Source organism: Myxocyprinus asiaticus, chromosome 4 (genome assembly GCF_019703515.2).
Source record: "Myxocyprinus asiaticus isolate MX2 ecotype Aquarium Trade chromosome 4, UBuf_Myxa_2, whole genome shotgun sequence".
Taxonomy (NCBI): domain Eukaryota; kingdom Metazoa; phylum Chordata; class Actinopteri; order Cypriniformes; family Catostomidae; genus Myxocyprinus; species Myxocyprinus asiaticus.
In genome coordinates this window covers 33616021-33637671 of record NC_059347.1, presented here as the reverse complement: position 1 = coordinate 33637671, position 21651 = coordinate 33616021, and the positions used below count along the sequence as shown (strand labels likewise).

At 39.2% G+C, this 21651-nt stretch overlaps 1 protein-coding gene across 1 annotated transcript; it reads left to right on the top strand.

Annotated features, from left to right (window-relative positions):
- Positions 1-259: 259 nt before the first annotated feature.
- LOC127439977 (tumor necrosis factor alpha-induced protein 2-like) lies at positions 260-21357 on the top strand. Its single transcript, XM_051696305.1, has 13 exons — positions 260-407; positions 3197-3723; positions 5016-5236; positions 6634-7426; positions 8238-8352; positions 8443-8553; positions 8724-8824; positions 9205-9315; positions 11941-12076; positions 12165-12287; positions 12372-12527; positions 14095-14216; positions 20190-21357. The coding sequence occupies exons 2-13, from the start codon at positions 3212-3214 to the stop codon at positions 20485-20487; spliced, it is 2799 nt and encodes a 932-aa protein (XP_051552265.1). The 5' UTR covers positions 260-407; positions 3197-3211; the 3' UTR covers positions 20488-21357.
- The last annotated feature ends 294 nt before the right edge of the window (positions 21358-21651 follow it).

Sequence of the window (21651 nt, the reverse complement as noted above, 5' to 3'; positions counted from 1 at the left end):
CTTTTACCGTTAAAATTACAGGCATTTTTTACAGTGTATGTATGTTTGTGTTTGCAAGGGTAAATCCCCCTTAGCGATGTATGTTTGTGGGCGCATGTGTACCTGTTCCTGTCTGTGCAGGTGTACATGTGTTTTTACGTATGTATATTATTTGAGTGTGAGTGTAAAATTTTATATGTGTAGGGCAGTTTCTGTTTGTGTGTGCTTGTTTAGGGAGGGTGACTCTTTTTCCTCAGGAAAGTGCATCATCATCTGGTTGCAAACTAAACGGCTGCCTCCGACATTCCAACAGAAGGCCCCAAAATCTTGGAGAGAGGAACACACACACATACTCTTACTGATAGGCTTTCTAACACAGAGACTCTGGAATGGATTTGCCCTGAGTTGACTGCACACTGCAGTGTAAGGTAAGACATGTCTGTTTGTTTCAGGATAAAATTAGGGTATTGATTTTTATTTTTGTATTTTGTCGTTTTCATACCAGTCAATGAAATAAACACAATAAATTCAGTTTTACAGTTTTCTTAATCCAGTTGGTGTATTAGTCAGACGACCATTTCAATTGTAAGATTAGTACATGTACTGCAGTAACATATTATTATTTATCAGAATTAAAGCACAAATCTTTTTACAAAATTATGTATAGGCCACCTCACAATAAATAAATAAATAAATAAATAAGAAATTTAAATTTAGTAACTCCCCTTGTTGACATTTATTGATGTTTAATATTATTAATAGTTTTTTCAGATTTAATTCATATGCACTTTACAGTTGTTCCTTGAATTAATACACTTATGAAAAAAAAAAAAAAAAAACCAAACATTTGTTAATAATTGTTTTATTTAACTTATATTTTAAAATAAATGATTATATAAATGATTTGAAACTAATTAATCAATTAAAAGTTAATTAATAATCAATGACTATTAAATAAGCAGTGTATATAACCTCCCACGGAGAGTTTCAATTTTCCTTTAAAATAAATAAAAATACTTTACTAAGGAATATACAGTATGTGTATATATTGCAATCTAGGTGCTTGGTAAAGTATAAGCTTCCCTTTAATATCCATATAATTTTGATCTATACATTGCACAGAACACCACCAGTTTTCTTTTTTCTGAAACTTTATAATAAGAGACACAAAATTTTCTTCAAATAATGATTTTAAGTGAAAATGCCCAATGACACAAGGTGTCCCTCGACACACTGATGAATGGGTTAATTGGGGCTTCTTTGCTCTTTTCTCACATAATTCTCCCTGTATGACCTTACTATTTTTGTAATTCAGGTATTTATTACCTTTTCAGGTATTTATACCATTTCGCTCCAGTAAACAGACTCACTTACCCCAGGTACAAAAAAAAAACAAACAAAAAAAAACAATCCAACTGCAGACTGGATGGACTCAGTGACCTGCAGAGTGCTCTGTATGCCACAGAGTGCATTTGCAAACGTACCAATGAACACAGCCCACAAAGTGTCTGCAGGGTCTTAAGAAGCCAAGAAAGTAATGCTATGGAAGATAATTCAGAACCTAAAACTGAAGATCAGACGTTTTTGACGTACTAAATTTTTAGATTAAATTGTTATACTTTTCTTGTTGTGTGTTTGCTTGTTTTTAACTTCTTTACTAATTACTTGTTAATTATTTTCACAGTACAGATATTTATCTGATCTTTATAGAGCGAAATCCAAGCACATTTATGCCTCTATAAAGCTCAACAATTTGTCATGTTTTCATTTCCTTTATGGATGTATGTAAAATCTAAATCTGCCTATTACATTTTGTGGCAGGGTGATTTTTTAGTCTATGAATGTTTGTTTAATGTTTTTGTCTCTAAAATGTTACAGTACATATTATTATAGTGTAGAAATACACATCTCTTTCCTCTCAAAACAACAAGGTTTACAAGTGATGGTTTCCCTGCTGCTACCGGGAATTATGTAAGAACAAAAAACAAAAAAAAAAACTGGCAGAAGGTCCACCTGGAACCCAGACAGAAAAAAAAAAAATGTTGGTTTAGTTTAGGAGAGATGTAAGTAGTCAGTTAGCGGACGCAGAAGTGCCTTGCTCAAGGCTACAGTGGAGTTAGCTGATGATTGCAGGGTTTGAACCTAAAATCTTTTGGTGTTGTGTTTAACCACCACACCAGGGAAAAGCTGCATAGGAATAATGCAAAGCAGGGATGCTAAAACACAGTACAATAGGGACATCTCCACCTCTGCATGCTATACAACGGCACATCCCTCTCCCTTCCTCTTTCTGTCTCTCTCTTGGCTTCTCTCTCCTCCTATATCTCAAGAGGCTGATAAAACCTCATAATTATCAAATTGCAGGAGAAATATTTAAAATTCAATGCTAACCTGTTGAGATGGCGTACTTCATTATCGTCAACTTTTAACCTGTAGATTGTGACATTTAGATTTTAGGTTGATACTTTATTAATCCCATGAGACACTCCAGAAAGTGTTTGTGTGTTGTTTGTGCATGATTAAAGAGTGTGTATGTTTTGAGAAACAGGAAACGATTCTGACACATCTGGAAGTCAGATTCCATTGAAGGAGCTTAAAACTGCTAACATCTTCAAAGAACAGACACATGCACACACATATGCTGTTAATGCACTCAGCTCACCGGATTACTGAACAATGAGAATGCAACAAGGCAAAGTCATTTAAGAAAAGCCTGATAAACGCGGTTTGAACAGGTTTAAACCGTAGTTACCTTTAAGCAGCACATAGTGGACTATAGACGTGCTTTTGACATAATACAATGCAAAGTATGACATATGAAAATCTTTCAGATTGAAATGAAACATGTCAAAACATGAAAAAAGAAATTCTGATTTATTTAAATCTAATTCAATTACATTTCTTTGAACTTATCGTAAGTGCTAACCTCACTGGAGTAGAATTTAGCAAATCTATGGCACAACTAATAACTAAACTAAACTAAACTGTTTGGCAAAAACTGTACCATTAATCTTTCTTCCCAGAATATATTTCAAATGTATCAAAACTCAAATATAAAGTTGTACTGTTGTGTAGTGTGCATTCAGGATGGGAGGGTTGTGCAGTTATCAAGCAACCCGAAATGCAAAATTCACGTATAGCTCATGTACTTGAAACTGGAAACGGCAAACTGACAGATGATTCTGACCAATGTAACAATGGGCATTTTGTCTTGTAGTTAACCAGCGCCAGAATGCCCATCTTCAAGAAACTGCCCAGGAGGTTCCTAAGTAACCACAGCAACGGAGATCTCATCCAAAAGAGTAACCTTACAAACGGTGAACTCATCCTAAAAAGTAACTGTAGCAACGGGGATCTAATTTTGCCACCATCCGATCTGAATACATTTGAGGGGGCGTGGGCAGGTATGGGGTGGAGTAAGGAAGATGGTGGGGGTTGGGAGAATGAGCAGGGCTACCAAACATCATCTCAGGTGAGTGAGGCACAGGAGAATGAGGCAAACACAGAGCAGCATGGAGGGTCAAAGGTCACTAAGGGATCAAAAGAAAAGAGAACTCTGGAACGAATCTGTGGCTCATCACCATTGAAGACACTTGGGAAGTTAGGCAAGGGGCTTCGTATAACAGGAAGAAACGTGTGGGGCGCTACGCCTTCTCTCCGGAGTGCCACCCTCCCAGCAACACCCTCCTCAGGAAAGAAGAAGAACTATCAACGAGCCTCAGAGGAGATATTGTCCTTACTTAGGTGAGAGTATGAATGTAATTGGATGTCAGTTTTTCTGGATATTTTCTCTGTAATCCCCTTCACAATGTGTGTGGAAGAATTCGCTTAAGTCTGTTAATGACAGATGCATTGTTTATCAGTGTGAACAATACTGGTACTTAATACTTGTGAGAATTACTGCTCAAATACACAACAGAAATACATAAGAGAATGTTAACACAAACACACATTTAGGCCAGGGCTGTAGCTAGCTTTTTTGGTATATATGTGCATGTGAGAAAGTCTGTGATAGTTTCAAGCTCCAGATAATGTTTAAAGCCTTTATCAAATAGCTGCAAAGAGTTGAAAATGGAAAATAGTTTGACATTTCTCATGACAAATTAATTTAGATAAGTAGTTTGTTTAGATAGATTTAGATTTTTTACTCAAAAAATATCACTTAAAAATATGATTATACTGTATATTCCAATGGCACCCATTGAAGCTCAGCCATGGTATCAGGCATAATTTTATGTTATTTAGCAAAGTCAAATTATTTTATTTATTCAACATGCCTGATTCACAAATCTGCTCCTGGAGTATCCCAGCACTGGATATACAACACTCTTTTTTCTAACACACCTATTTTAGATGTACAAGTTACTAATTAAATCTCTTAAATTGTAATCCAGTTACTTAACTGATTACTTCATTGGAAAGAAATCACATTACTAATTACTTTACTTTCTTGCATTATTTTCTAAAACACTTTTCCACACAACAAATTAAAAATAAAGTGTATATTTCACTTTATTTCACTGTACATTATTGCACACCAGTCATACACTTATAACCTCACATTTCTGCTATACAATGACTTTTTAGAGGGGCACACACCCTTAAGCTGTCACAGAAACGCAAATAGACATACATATGAACATAATTCATGTTTTTAAATGTATTCTACATAAATAACATCATTTTAGAAATATGTGTAACCCAAGTAATGCCCTTAAAAGTAATTAAATTAATTAAAAGTCAGTATAATCTAATTACAAGAGTTTAAAATGTAATGTGTTACACTACTTTTTGACTAAAGTAATTAAATTGCAGTAACTGATTACCCTGTAATCGGATTACACCCAACACTACAAATGAGGTGTTGTGTTGAAACAGGTGTGTTAAATAAGGGAGGCATCCAAAATGTGCAGTGGTGTGGCAGTCCAGGAACAGGCTTGAAAACCACTGAAATATTATTTTTGTGACAAAGTTATTTCTGCAGTTGTTGTGAGAAGGAACAGTTGTCCCTTTCTTAGTGGATCTTCTCTCCTCAGACTGGCAAGTCGTCGAAAGGAGAGTGAATGCAGAGACAGTCTACCTGCAGGAGATCTGACCACTGAAAATGATGAGGACACTCATAGACGGCCCTCATTCTTACAAATGGTCAGTCTGAGTAAGCTTAGAGGAGATTCACTAACAAACTGCAGCTCCCAGGAGGACGAGCAAGAGATCGTAGAGGAAGATCAGCCAGTCAAACGCAGGGAGCCACTGTCAGGTAAAATTGAATGTGAATGTGGGGGGGGGGGGGGGGGTTGTTTGTACTTGTTTGTATCTTTTGCAAGCATGTACAAAGTGAAACTTTATTATGCTCATTGTTAGAGGTCTCCATGTTTGACCCATACTACTTGCTCTCAATAAGTGGTAACAAGTTCCAAAAGTCCCCGTGAGTCATTGACCAATCAACAAACACAGAGACAGGAAATGATACCTTCTTTGTGCTGCAGATCCTACCTGATAAGCTCAGTGCAAGGATAGAAAATCGGAACTTTGTCAATTAATAGTACATTCCAAAGACAACAACACACAAGTGAACACTTCAAGTGAATTAACACATGGCAGAATAAAAAAATGAACACTACTTAAAGGTGTTGTAAGTGTTAATAGCCGTTCTGGAACTTCCACCAGACTTAGCCACTGAATTAGTCACACGCCTTCTTTCTGAACAACGCCCTAAAAATAACATTGTATCATTAAAGGGATAATTCACCCCAAAATGAAAATTCTCTCACCATTTACTCACCCTCATGCCATCTCAGATGTGTATGACTTTCTTTCTTCTGCAAAACACAAACAAAGATTTTAAAAGAATATTTAAGCTTGGTAGGTCCTCACAATGCAAGTGAATGGTGGCCAGAACTTTGAAGGTCCAAAAGGGATCCATAGTCATCCATAAGACTCCAGTGGTTAACTCCATAACTTCTGAAGTGATATGATAGGTGTGGGTGAGAAACCTATCAATATTTACTGAAAATCTACACTTTCACTTTCACTTCCACATTCTGGTGTAAAAGTGTCTTTCACATTCAGCCACCTACTGGTTGAAGGTGGAGATTGATCTGTTTCTCACCCACACCTATCATATTGCTTCAGAAGATATGGATTTAACCACTGGATTCATATGGATTACTTTTATGCTGCCTTTATATCCTTTTTGGACCTTCTGAGTTCTGGACATCATTCACTTGTATTGTGAGGACCAACAGACCTGAGATATTCTTCTAAAAATCTTTATTTGTGTTCTACAGAAACAAGAAAGACACACATCTGGGATGGCATGAGGGTAAATGATGAGAGAATTTTCATTTTTGGGTGAACTGTCCCTTTAAGACCATTGTAATCAGAGATGGAGAAGAAGAGCATCAGCACATCTCCTCAAAGTTGCTGTCAAAGTTGTCAAAAGCAATGGTAGCAAAACAGCTTTTGGCACGTAAATCTAACAACTAAAAAACTGCTTATGAAACTCAATATGGTGTTTAAAACTTGAATGATTCACTTAAATTACCATACCTTAGCTTTCTGCTTCCCATATATGGGACAAATATACTGCATATTCTTAGTGTCATTCCTTTAAAAAATCTCTTACAACAACTTTAATTTATCTTTTTCTCTCAGTGTTAGAGATCCTGCAGTTAGTCAATCAGAGAGACCTGCTGCTTGCAGACACCCATATCCAAGAACTCGAGCGGGAGTGTGAACTTGATCCCTCCTCCTTGACAAAAACCACACCCACCTCAACCACACCCAGCAATATAACTCCTCCCTCACTGACCTTGCCTCCCTGGTTCCCTCTTTGGGCTGGTTCAGGCAATGAGGATTCTGGTCCAAGCATGCGGGATGCTGGTCTGCGTAAAGTGAAAGACGTAGAGCTGCTTTACGAGGCCCTTCAGAGAGAGATGTGGGATGTGGTGAGGGAGTCACTACGTCAGCCCTGCACCGGGCCACAGCTTGGCCTTGTGGTGCTGGTCATACAACAGGAGGAGCAGGCTGACAAGGTCTGGGCCTTTCACCAAGAGGCCCAGTCCAACCTCCAAGCTGGTGACCATTCCGAAGCTCGTTCTGTCTTGCATGAGGGTGCCCGACCCTCAAAGAGACCCAGGAAACTGCATCAAAGGTGGGTGGAGGCTGTCAGGGAGGCAGCTGACTGGTGTCTTCCTCAGCCAGGTGGCATTGCTGCAGGGCAGATGGGCATGTATTTGGAGCGTTTGCGGGGCAGGGTGGTGGAGGATATGGATGCAGCACGTCGGAATGTGGTGGCCGTTTATCCTGAGGAGTTCAGCGTGTTTCAGGTCTACATGCAGAGTTATCACAGGGCTGTAGCAAAGAGACTGAAGACCATCACTTGTGGGCCCATTCAGATCACTGACACATACTCACTGCTGGACTGGATCTACAACATTTACAACAGGTACATGCATAACTGTGACACTGAGGTGAATGTGATGTGTATTTACTATGCTCTGCAAAGCCGAAATGCAGTTACAAAACCAACACTAAAAAATAGCTCCAAAATTACTTGGTTTAAGCATTAATTTAGAAGTTACTGCAGTTTCACACTCTGAGCATAGTTGACCCAAACCCATCTGTCACAAGACAGATCAGTCTAAAGCCCAAAGTATACTTCAGTTTTGATGCATACGCTTAGCGTATGCATACAATCCAACACTCAGCCTTTCAAAGTATACTCCATTTGACTGTGCGCATATTCACAGGTGGTTGGTGCATGCATGCTACGACTGCTATGAGATATTAGACTATTTATCTTCAGGAGTTTAGACCTACAAAGATGTCTTTATATTCCTTCGGACTTGAGTTATACAAATGCAGGTATCTCCTGACCACCTCAAGCACTCTGTTGATAACCAAAATTACACCAAGCGTACTGTACGCATATGCCTAGCTATCGTGCAAAACCGAAGTATACTTTGGTCTTAAGAGACCCGATTTCGGTCATCACTCAGTTTTGACAAAATGTGTTCTGACATCTACTGTATTTTGCCTTTGCACAGCAGCACAATCTGTGTTATTTTAATTACCCAGTGGAAGAATTACCTTCGGTCTATTAATAACAGATGCATTGTTTATCAGTACAACAAGGATACTGAATACCTGGGGGAGTGACTGTACATAAACACAACACTGATACACAAGTGAATGTGGACACTTGACACTTTTGAATACACACATATACACATAGACTGACACTGTGTGTGTTGCAGGGACGTCTTGGCTACAGTTGGAGCAATGGGCACCATAGTGTGTGAAGCTCTAGATCCTCTCCTGCCTGAAGATGTCATAGACCGGCTGGAAGAGGGCTGTGTTGACACTGTTTGGGTAATACTCTGAACACACCACACCTTCTAAGTCAAAGTAGAAATCAATCTCTGGAAAACACAGTTCAACTAATATGCACTGTGTGTGTAGGAGAAGGTGACTACAGAGCTCTCTCAGGTTTTGGATGATGAAGAGAAGCGATGGGCTCAGACGCTGCACATTGAAGAGTATCAGTCTGGTTTCGCTTGTTCTATTATACAGGTAATATACCACATACCTATACATGTAGCATAAATTCATTGTAAATGTCTCCTTCACATGAAGCAAGGACTTTATTTTTGTGCTATGTATGCAAATGCCATGTGTGTGAGTGTGTTTAGAATTTCTCTCTGAAAAGTGTCTTTTTCTCCATCTGTCTGAATGTGTTCCAGAGGGTGAAGGTAGATTTGGACAGATCAACAGCTGTCAGTCAGCCATTTGGGGCTCGTATTGCTCGATGCACCTTGAATGGACTTGCAGATTTCTTGTACAGGTGAGATTCTGATGATGACGAAAGACACAGCAACAGTAATGATCAAAAATTATGATTTTTAAAAACTCATATAATTCAAAATTATTTGCCAGTGATAATCTGATCCATTATAGTATACATTATACTATAGTCAAACGAAGTTCTGTCATTTACCACAACAATTAAAGTCATGCAAAACAGACTCCCCAAACTGTTCATTAAATATCTCAGAAGATGCTCAGAGCCAGTCAACTGCTTTTATGAGTAAAACAATCAAGTTTATACTGCATCTGCCTTATACACTAATTTTGACATGTTCGCCATAAGTGTCTTTTTCACATCCTTTTTAAATAGGATAAATCTAAACTAATGAAATGTGTGTGCTTGTGTATGGTTTTTAGTTTCCAGAGAAAGGTTGAGATGTTCCATGACACACAGTCAGAGTTTGGAGATCGTGGGGATGGACATGTCTCCAGGACGATCGCTCTTGTCAACTGTGTTCCACCATTCAGGTTTTTCATCTTATTCAACATATTAGTCTAATGCAAACAATTTTTGGAGTTTGCAGGGGGTCAGCTTAATTTTAGGAGTGTAAGAAATAATAATGTAAAAGTGTTTTGAAATATTGTTTACATTTAAAAAAAATCAGTACAATTTTACCCAAAATATCAGTGTAATATTCTATATTTTTTACATGCACGTAGTCTTTGAAGAAATGTAAATGCTTTGGAGTTAACCATAAAGAAAACATCTTTGGTTACACATGTAACCTCAGTTCTCTGAGATGAAGGGAACGAGACATGACACATTATGGAAATTCCTTCTCTACAACCTTGTTGAAGCCCTTGTACAATAACGGCAATTCTATAATTGCCAATGGGATTTGAGCCGGCCACTTTAGGCACACAGTTGGCCCATATAAACAGGTGCGAAATGACCATTTCCTCAGATTTTTTTGACTGTGGGATAAGGAGCGCATAGCTCACACCTCGAAGCTCTGGGTCAGTAGTGCGGCCAGTTTATGCAATGTCTCATTCCATTCATCTCGGGGAACCGAGTTTACATGCATAACCAAAGACGTTCCCTTTTGATTAAGGTTCACTCAACAATGCATCAGAAGCTGCTGACTACTGACGTGATGTCACACCCCACAGACTGGCATTGCCAAAGTTATAGACAATTGAGGAAGGATATGTATAGGATGTCACAGGCCACACAGGACGGTGTCTTTCATGGTGTATAGAATAATGACTAATCTCCTATCATAGTGAAAATCCAGGATTTACAAATTAATCTCAGACTGGGAATTTATATGGACCTTATAAATACAGTATAAGTTTAACCACTTCACAACCAGGTTTGAGAAGGCATAGTTTAATAAGAAATGCTTGTGACTTTAATGGGTAATTTTGACAATGGCCTGTACACCGGCAGCTGTATAAAAATTATAGCAGATAGCCTGCTCTTAATAAAGGACCCTGGGCTCGCCTGCTGAGTGTTGGAACAATTAGCTCTCTAAGACAGTGAGGACCTGCAAAGAGAAAGAGGCCAAATCAAGGTTATAAGACCTGGCAAATGTGCTTGGCAAAGACCAACCTGCTGCTAACCATATGTCCTGCAAGGACACATTTACCCCTGCCCATGAAGAGGCCATGCCTCTGGTTGAATGCACTTTCACACCGATGGGGCATCACGCACCCTGCGATTCATAGGCAAGGGTGATTGCATCAAAGATCCAATGAGACAGCCTTTGTTTGGAGACGGACATGCCTTTAGTGCATCCTGCAAAGCAAACAAAGAGAGAGTCTTTAGAGAGAGCACACGTAACTCCAAAAGTTTCCAAACGCTCGAACGAGGGGCTCGTGAGCACCAAGTTCAGGTCACAGGTTGGGACTGTAGCAGGGCGAGGGGGTTTAGGCACCTCGATCCCTTGAGGAACTTTAAAATTAGATCATGTCTCCCTATAGAGAAGCCAGCCTCCGGGGCGTGGTTTGCCGAGATAGTCGCTACATAGACAGAAAGCGTCGACGAGGTGAGATCTGCGTCCAGCCACTCTTGGAGGACTGTAAGGATCTCACATCAATTCACAGGGTCTTCGCCACATAAGGAGGAGCAACAATTTCCAAACACACTCCATTTTAGCACCTAGAGGTGTCTCATGGATGGCGCTCTAGCCTGAAGGATGGTGTTCATAACCGATTGAGCTAACCTGGGCACGTTAGGCGTCCATCGCACAGTGCACCCCAATATCTATCGTTTTCTTTGCAAGAAGATTGTGAACTTCTGCACACAACACTGGCGCATCCCATGATGGGACCATAGATGACAGAATGGCGTTGAAGGGTGATTCTAGAGCGGAGCGTCCTGAGACTCATAACCTCACAGTGAGGGCAGTCTGTCTCCAGGAATGCCGCTTCAGTGTGGAAGTGGCCCAGGCAGCGGATGCAGTTCTCATGCCCATCTAACAACAGGATGTGTCTATCGCAGAGTGACCACTTGTGGAACGACATCTTTACAAAGAGGCGCTAAACACAAATGGCTCTTTTTTTTAGATATACTCTTTTAGATATATAGTGTATATAGTAATAAAAGGATACAAATGTCTCTGCCGGAACACTGCAGGGGAGCTGGTCAGTTGGCTCGCTGCAGGCGTTGCATTGTCAAGGCGCTGAGTCGTCTGTAGGCGAAGAACCTCTCTGCTGGAGGAATGTCTCTCGACTGAGATGAGAGGGCTTGTCAAGACGAGAAATGAAGTCGCTGTCTGGAAGTAAGTAAATTCTTAAGAAATGGTGATTTTGCTCCCGCTTACATAGGCCAACTGCATGCTTAAAAGGGCGGGGCTCAAACACCATTACCAATTGTAGAATTGCCGTTATTGTACAAGGGCTTCAACTAGGTTGTCGAAAAGGAATTCCCATAAGCGTCAGCTTCTGACACAATGTCGAGTGAACCGTAATCGAAAGGGAACATTCTATTCACACACATGATAATTTTTTAATTTTCAAGATCTAGTTGTTCAGTTTAAAAATTTATAGAAAAAGTTACGCTCACTGATTTTATAAGTATGTGTATTTAATGACCAAGTTGATGACTTAACTGCGTAGATTTAAATGTTATATTTTGTTTGACATGTGTAGGAGTTTTGTGGAGCGCTGTCGTCTGTGTGACAATCTTGGCAGTGAGGACGTCTCCAAACGAGCTCATTCCTCTCTGGAGAGAATTGTCAATCAATCAGTGCAAGTTCTCGCTGACATACTGTTTGAACACATCAGGGTGAGACACATGCACACACTCACATTCTGACCACTCACACTAAAATTTTTTAATGCTTTAATTTATAAGTTTTCTGCCATGATTCCAGCCATTCTTTGATAAGCTGGTGAAGAGGAAGTGGCTGGATAACACTGAGGCCTATGAGAGCATTGAGGCAACCATAAAACAGCACTTTAAAAAATTCCGCAGAATGGACTGCCCTCCATATCAGGTACAACCTGAACACATGTAAGCACACATATACTGCTCAAACACACTGGCTGGTTGACTGATTGCTTGTCTCATTCATTGACAGACATTGGTGAATGAGGTGCATAGGCGGGTCCTAGTTGAATATGTTCGTGCCATTATGAGGGGGCGGGTCATCTGTACATCACTCAAAATGAGGAAGAGAGTGGCATTCCGTCTGCAAGATGAAGCCAAACAGCTGAAGGCTCTTTTTAAGGATCTGGTGAGGTTCTAATTATTCCAATCAGATTATACCTATTATTTTATGTAATCATTGGGCAGTAGAATCACTTAAAAGAACATTTTAAATTATGTCATTATTTACTCAACCTCATGTTGCTCCAAACCTATAAGTCTTCTGTGGAACAAAAATTAGATATTTTGAAGAACTTTCACACAGGACTTCTCCATATTATGACAGTCAATAGTAACCACTGTTAAGCTCTGAAAACAACAACAACAACAAAAAAAAAAACAACAAAAAGTCACTATATGTCACTAAATGTACTAAAACGCGCTCGCATGCTTTGTGTTAGGAACAGACATGTTTTTTTTTATCTAACAAAGCTGACGAGGTGATTTAGAATCCATCTGCAGAATTCATTGGAAGATCTAAGTGTAGATTAATCCAACGAATAAGTACATCAAATAAACAGACAAAGAAAACATAAATACTGTGATAACACTAAGCTTTAAAGGAATAGTTCGCCCAAAAATGAACATTTGCTGATAATTTACTCAACCTCAGGCCATCCAAGATGTATCGGAGTTTCTTTCTTCATCAAAACAGAATTTAACATTTTTAGGATTTCATTTCAGGCCTCCTCCTTTAAACAATGCTACTCCATTTTTTGACGGTCCAAAATGCATATTTAGGGTTTATCAAAATAATCCACATGACTCCAGTCGACATATAAAGTTCTTCTGAACCCAAACAATTTATTATTTTTAGAAACGAAGCAATACTTATATACTTTTTAACTACAATTGTTCGCTTCCGTTCATCTCTGTGATGTGCGCTCATGAGAGAGATGACGTAAGCTCGTTGGTAAGTTCACGCGTCACGTGGAGGAGGAGGCAGGAAGCACGTCATTGTTTACAAGAGAAACTTGCACAGACCACAGACCAAGCGCCGTTCATAAACCAAAGCAGTCCAAAACTATTTCAAAACAATATAAATTAAAAAATCATTTCCAAATAATAATAATAAAAAAAAAAAAAAAACATTTCTGCAGTAAATAACCATCCTTTATTTTGGAGCAATGCCGTTGCGTTATCTACTTGTGCTTTTTCTTTAGCAGAAATATATAGGCTATATGACTATCAGGAATTAAAGCCACACAAGTTGTAGTTAGTGAAACCAAGTGCGAGAGCATTTACTGAGATTTACAGGGTTTACACAGTGAGACAGTGAAGTGGCGTGAAGGTGAGTTATTTATGTAGGCAGTGATGAGCGAGTGAATTGAGTGCAGGTGCGGTGAATTAGAAATCGGGTGATGAGGAGCGGAGCACTGAGGGAGGTGCAGAGCCCGAGGGAGGCGTGAAAATGACAAAGATTTCACACATACCTGAGTTCGCTGGAAAAACAGCATGGGCACAGCCGATGAATTCAGATACCGACTCTTTGTTTCTTTCGATATATATATAGATATAGATATAGATATATTCACATATAGTGTTCAACAGAGACAGAAAACAAGAGAAAGTAAGGGAACCAAAAAACAAGAAATCTACACCACAGTTAAATGAAAGTGAAGTAAGTTCTCTCTATCTCTCTCTCTTCTTCTCAGGACTCAACTGCCTCCTGGTTGGAGAGTGTGATTATTCACCTGGCTGACATCATAGTTTTGGAGGACACTCCCTCGATTCAGATGGAAGTTGGGGTTTTGGTGAAGGAGTTTCCAGATATTCGGTAAGACGACCAGGGCAGTTGGCCCTTTATGAATCCTGAAAACTGGCAAGGAGAGGACTGATTTATAATCATAAGCAATAAAATGCTACAAAAAATAGAGAAAGATTGTTCCTACTCCCTGTATTTGGATAATGATCTCCATGGAAGATGTTCATCAAACATCATTATAATTAATTGATAAAAGTAAATGATAATATCAAACACCAATTTTTTTTTAAAATTCCTTCTTTATATTTTTATTGACATATAGGCCCCTCCCTATATGGTTTACAATCACATACTATACAATTTTATTTAAAAGCAGAATATAGAGCAAGATGTAGATTTTCTATAACATGTGACTGAAGAAGTAAAGAAAGTATTTTATAAGCTCTTAACAGGTTAACAGGCACTCAGCACTCTAATTTTAAGCACTTTGTCAGTTTATGTAACTGTTTCATTTATACAATTTTGCTGAACACTTTTAGACCTGCGGAAGGGTAGAACCTGAACTCTGTCTTAAAGTGCTTTCATTCATGAAAAATCTGACATGTTTCCCTCTCACTTCCTTGTCCAGTTGAGGACTAATTTTTACAACACCTCTCTGTTTCCTGAGGTCATTCTAAGAATGTCTGCCTGAAAATAGTTACCGTGGTGCTCCATATCCATGCCAGCTTTCCTTTATGTGGAAAGCACCCAGTGCATGAGAGGGAAGAGCCGACAGTAAACAAGGGAATGGGTGAAATGTGATCCCACTTTAGCCTATAGTGTTTTTGTTTAAATGAAGCAAAGTGTGTGTGTGTGTGTGTGTGTGTGTGTGTGTGTGCTCAGTCACTGGCTGGCAGAGCTCCTGCTTGTTGACGCATGGCCCTCCTCAGCAGACAGGAAGTGGCTGTTGAGTACTTTCTGTTCCAGCCAGGTCATAGGAGACTGACTGGTGCCACACTCCTATTAAACACACACATACGCACCAACTAAGATCAACAACTTCTCTTTGTGCACTGTTGTTTCCTGTTTTTGACTGACTGTCTTATGTTAAAATCTGTCACAGACACACACTGTCACATTGTTATCTCTAAGCAGGACATGTCATCTTCACAGAGTTTAGAGCAGCGCTGACTTGGGGTTTATTTTATGAGGCATGACCAGTGTCAAGGGAGATGCATTACAGAGAAACACATTTGGCCAACAGGACTCAATTTTCCCTGAATTAATTTAGTACTTCTATTTTCTGTAACATTGTTTTTGAATATTGTTTTGATCATAAAGATTACTCCTACTCCCTTTCTTTGGATAATAGTCTCCATGGAATGTGATTTAACTAATTAGAACTAATTTATTAAAAACAACAAAATCAACAGAATGATTTGCTCACAAAACATCATCACAATCGATCAAGCAACTGACTGACTCCCTTACTACTGAGTAGGCCAGTGTTTTTCATCTTGTGGCTGGGACAGTGACTTTTGTTGTGTTATGAAATTAAATTTTCTTTTTATTTAAAAACATTTATGGTTAACACTTTACAATACGTTTTTATTTGTTAACATTAGTTAATGCATTAGGTATCATGAACTAACAATAAACAACACATTTTTACAGCATTTGTTAATCTTGTTAATTTATAAAAATACAGTTGTTCATTGTTACTTCATTTTAGTTTATAATGCATTAAATAATGTTAACATATACAACTTTTAGTTTTAAAAATGTATCAGTAAGATCAGTGCAGTAAAAGTATTGTTTGTTCATGTTCATGTTAATGTTGTTAACTAATGTTAATAAATACAAACTTATTAAGTGTTACCCATTTATGAATATAAAAGAAATATGTATAAAATAGAAAAGCGCTATATAAATGTAACGCTCATCCATTCATTCATATATACAGTGTATATATATATATATATATATATATATATATATATATATATATATATATATATATATATATATATAAACTCAGCAAAAAAAGAAATGTCCTCTCAATTTCAACTGCTTTTATTTTCAGCAAACTTAACATGTGTAAATATTTGTATGAACATTAAAAGATTCAACAACTAAGACGTAAACTGAACAAGTTTCACAGACATGTGGCTAACAGAAATGGAATAACGTGTCCCTGAACAAAGGGGGTATCTGTCAGTGGGGATAACAGTCAGTATCTGGTGTGGCCACCAGCTGCATTAAGTACTGCAGTGCATCTCCTCCTCATGGACTGCACCAGATTTGCCAGTTCTTGCTGTGAGATGTTACCCCACTCTTCCACCAAAGCACTTGCAAGTTCCTGGACATTTCTGGGGGGAATGGCCCTAGCCCTCACCCTCTGATCCAACAGGTCCCAGACATGCTCAATGGGATTGAGATCCGGGCTCTTCGCTGGCCATGGCAGAACACTGACATTCCTGTCTTGCAGGAAATCAAGCACAGAACAAGCAGTATGGCTGGAGGGTCATGTCAGGATGAGCCTGCTGGAAGGGTACCACGTGAGGGAGGAGGATGTCTTCCCTGTATCGCACAGCGTTGAGATTGCTTGCAATGACAAGCTCAGTCTGATGATGCTGTGATACACCGCCCCAGACCATGACGGACCCTCCACCTCCAAATTGATCCTGCTCCAGAGTACAGGCCTCAGTGTAACGCTCATTCCTTTGATGATAAACGCGAGTCCGACCATTACCCCTGGTGAGACAAAACCGCGACTCGTCAGTGTAGAGCACTTTTTGCCAGTCCTGTCTGGTCCAGTGAAGGTGGGTTTGTGCCCATAGGTGATGTTGTTTCCGGTGATGTCTGGTAAGGACCTGCCTTACAACAGGCCTACAAGCCCTCAGTCCAGCCTCTCTCAGCCTATTGTGGACAGTCTGAGCACTGATGGAGGGATTGTGCATTCCTGATGTAACTTAGGTAGTTGTTGTTGCCATCCTGTACCTGTCCCGCAGGTGTGATTTTCGGATGAACTGATCCTGTGCAGGTGTTGTTACATGTGGTCTGCCACTGCGAGGACGATCAGCTGTCCTTCCTGTCTCCCTGTAGCTCTGTCTTAGGCATCTCACAGTACGGACATTGCAATTTATTGCCCTGGCCACATTTGCAATCCTCATGCCTCCATGCAGCATGCCTAAGGCACGTTCACGCAGATGAGCAAGGACCCTGGGCATCTTTCTTTTGGTGCTTTTCAGAGTCAGTAGAAAGGTCTCTTTAGTGTCCTAAGTTTTTATAACTGTGACCTTAATTGCCTACCGTCTGTAAGCTGTAAGTGTCTTAACGACTGTTCCACAGGTGCATTTTTGAAACCCTTTGCAATAAAGATAATAAAGTTATTTGGATTTTTACAAAATTATCTTTAAAATACAGTGTCCTAAAAAAGGGACATTTCTTTTTTTGCTGAATTTATATATATATATATATATATATATATATATATATATATATATATATATATATATATATATAACTGGGGTGACCAGATTCCCGCTTGTGGTAAACGGGACAGCCCCCTCCCAGCAAAAATGAAACTGACGTATCCTTACCTAGGCGCAGATCAATACGAAGTAGAGGGTGCATCCGCATCTGTAACTGTTGTCACCTTGTACTTTTCGCTGGCAGCAATTTTTCTCAGTGTGGGCTTGTCTTTCAAGAGTTTATCTTAAAATGCAGAGTAGACCAGTACAAAATTAAGAAGTACGAAAAGCATTGCCTTCATGACTATTACACTGAGTCGAGGCTTATCCGGTGTCCATGCTGCATTCATTAATGAGAACACACACTCCACTGTTGCAGATGTCCCAGGCAGGCATAAAACAAACTCCATGAAATTGGCTAAGACTCCAAAGTTGATGACTTGCTCTCCAGCTCACGAAAAACATCTGTCCATCTCTCAGACACGGCCGTCTTGTTCACGTTCCACTCAGTGATGCGGCGAGTGACAATGTTTTTTGCGCAAGCCCAGTCATTAAAGAGCGCAGTTTCGTCAATGAAACTGAGAGCGGGGATTCTGGAGTAGAAGTGTTTGAGGCTGCTCTGAATGTCTTTCCACTCTGGGATGTCTCTCAGTAGGGCCCAGTCAAGATTTTCTGTGATCTCCAATGAGCAGCTCCAGTTTTGGAGGTAATCCACTGATGCTGAATAAAAGTTTCTGACTGCACAAAAAAAAAAAAAAAAAAAATCATCCGCTCGCATGTCACCAGCTTCAACCAGGGCATCCAACTGATTTTTAATGTCAGAGGGTATAAATGATTCCTCCAGCCTGGCCTGCAAGACTTTTCTCAGGTCATGAATGTGCAAAGCTATGGCCGTGCACAACAGAATGATAAGCAAAAAGTCCTTCACTTGCGTGCACCCTGTCAGATTCAGAACTTTGCTTCACAAATAAATAAATAAATAAATAAATAAATCACTAACACTTGGTGTGGCACAATTGCTTTTAGCAGCATCCACATACTTTTTGTATGAACATGCTGTGCGATGTCAGTGTGGCCTCCATGGGCGATGGAAAAACGAGCTCCACAAATCTCACACCTCACTTTACACTCACTCTGTCTGTGACTCATTTTTTAGAAATTTAAACTCTTTTTGAAGATCCTCATTAAATGTACATGCATGCTTCCTTGACATTTTTCCAGCCGTAATTTCATCTGTGTGCTCTTTCAAATTGACTCTTCAATCAATTCACTAACTGGACATCAATTGATAGGGGATTGTGATTGGATAGTTTAATCCAATCATGTACTTCAAATAACATGGTGTTATTTCATTGGTTTTACAAGATGTATCCTTGGCTACTTTTGATTGGAATACTCACGTGACTGAGAATGCCGCATAGGCAATAGAGAAATTTTAGGAGAGGGAAATACGGGGCAAAACACGATTTTTTCAGAATAAGTCGGGACATTAGAAAAAGTGCTGAAATACGGGACTGTTCTGGGAAAAACGAGACGTCTGGCCACCCTATATATAACTCTGCTCTCTCCTCTCCACCAAAAGCTGGTGTGTGGCGAGCGTGCTGGTGCACTATGGCTGCCGTCGCATCATCCAGGTGGATGCTGCACACTGGTGGTGGTTGAAGAGAGTCCCCTGTCCTCAATGTAAAGTGCTTTGAGTGTAGTGTCAGAAAAGCGCTATATAAATGTAACGTTCATTCATTCATATATATATATATATATATATATATATATATATATATATAAATAAATAAATGGTAACACTTAATAAGTTTGTATTTATTAACATTAGTTAACACACACACACACACACACACACACACACACACGTTGGTGCAGCTATCATTATGAGGACTCTCCATAGACATAATGAATTTTATACTGTACGAACTATAGATTCTATCCTCTAACCCTACCCCTAAACCTAACCCTTACAAAAACCTTTCTGCATTTTTACATTTTCAATAAAACATCGTTTAGTATGTTTTTTAAGTGATTTTAATTATGGGGACACTAGAAATGTCCTCATAAACCATATTTATAGCATAATACCATTGTAATTACCAGTTTGTAACCTAAAAAAAATGTCATTGTAAACCACTTAAACCTGCCCACACACACACACACACACACACACACACAATTATAACATTGCTGCAAAAATAGCCATAGAAGCTTGCATGGTGTTAAACAAACAAACAAACAAACAAACAAACAAACAAAAACTGAAACAAAATGATTACACCCAGAATGAATTTCTAAAAATGAATAGTACTTTCTATCTAATAAAGGTTAACATTGGTTCCAGAAAAAATCAGGCTATTTCATGTAATACTGTTCAGAGGGAGTTATAAGAAAAGTAACCTCATCATAGTTTAGAGAAAGTAGTTTGTTATTAATTTTCTGGAGTAACTTTCCCAACACCGGGCTTAAGAGAGGAAGCACAATAATAATATGCAGAAGCCATACTGTCAAATCTTTGTGTATTGTAGGTATGTAATATACCCTTATTCTCTCTCTCTCTCTCTCTCTCTCTCTCTCTTTCTGCTCACAGAAGGAGACATATATCTGCTGTGTTGAATGTCCGTGGGATGGTGCATCAGACAGATCGTCAGGAGATTCTAGCCATTGTCCAGGACTTAGAGACTAGCGACAGCTCCTTTAATCTGCCCAGAGATCATGCCTTTTTCTCTGAAATCGCAGTGGCCAAAGACATGCCCTGTCTGGGGCTGGTTCTGATCCGTTGCGCACTGACTGTGTCATCGTGGGTCGCCAGTGCCCGACCACACCGTGAACGGAGAACAAGAAACCAGACTGAGAAGCATGCAGACAACAGACTGCGGTCAAACTGAACAAAGCATTTTACAGAGCCTTAAACTTAATGACATCCAACATACAGTGACTGCAATGCAGAGCATCTTAAACAACATTAATAAACAACATCACAACAAATACAACATAAACAGATCAATGTAACAATGAGCACACAACACCAAAAGACTGCAGGTTTGTGGATACAACGTAAAAGTAGTTGGCGCAAAATGCAAATCAGATATTTGTCTCAAACTAGGTCAATGTGGACAGAATATCGCCAAAGGGGAGTATAAGATAAGTTTATGGCAGTACAAGTAAAATCACAACAATGCTTGTCCTTCAGAACACAGCTGCAGCTGAACAAGTCAGTGTACGCTTGTAAACTTGAGAGGAAGACAGGAAAATGTCTATAATTCTTTAAACAGGCTGTTAGTGGCTGCTGTGTTTTGACTAGCTGGATCGCTGTTGTGTGAACAGCCAGAAGATTTGAGAGGAACGGCAGGAACCTAACCTATGGAGAGTTGGGACATGAAGAAATTGAGTCATTTTATACTTGTACAGGCTTGTTCAAGATTGACTCTAAATCACACGACAAAGCAAAGGCATGTACTGTATAGGATGTTATCAGAACACCAGGTACAGTTCTACAATTCATATACAACTTGTAAGTTTGAAATTACATGTTATTTAGAGAAGAGCAAACATTAAAATGGTTTAAACATTGTTGGTCTGTGACATTTAAAGAACATGCTTCTTTTTTTGTATTAATGTTTAGGATTCTGTTAATCTAATTTTGAGTTTACTGAGATTACTGAAAAAAATCTTACATGTCTGAAAATGAATATTTGTGATATTGTTTCAGTTTCAGATAAATAAATAAAGACCCATTGACTGGGAAATTAAGTAAAACTTGAAAAGAAATGTTGCTTTTTATTATTTTTCTAACAAACTCTAACACTTTATTCCATATACTTTACTGTTTTAATATTCCATGAATATGCTTTTTCTTTTCTTTTTTTTGGGGGGGGGGGGGTGGGTGGGTGGGGATTTCACCCAATTTGGAATGCCCAATTCCCAATACGCTTTTTTAAGTCCTCGTGGTCACGTAGTGATTCACCTCAATCCGGGTGGTGGAGGACGAATCCCAGCTGCCTCCGCATCTGAGACCGTCAACCAGCGCATCTTATCACGTGGCTTGTTGA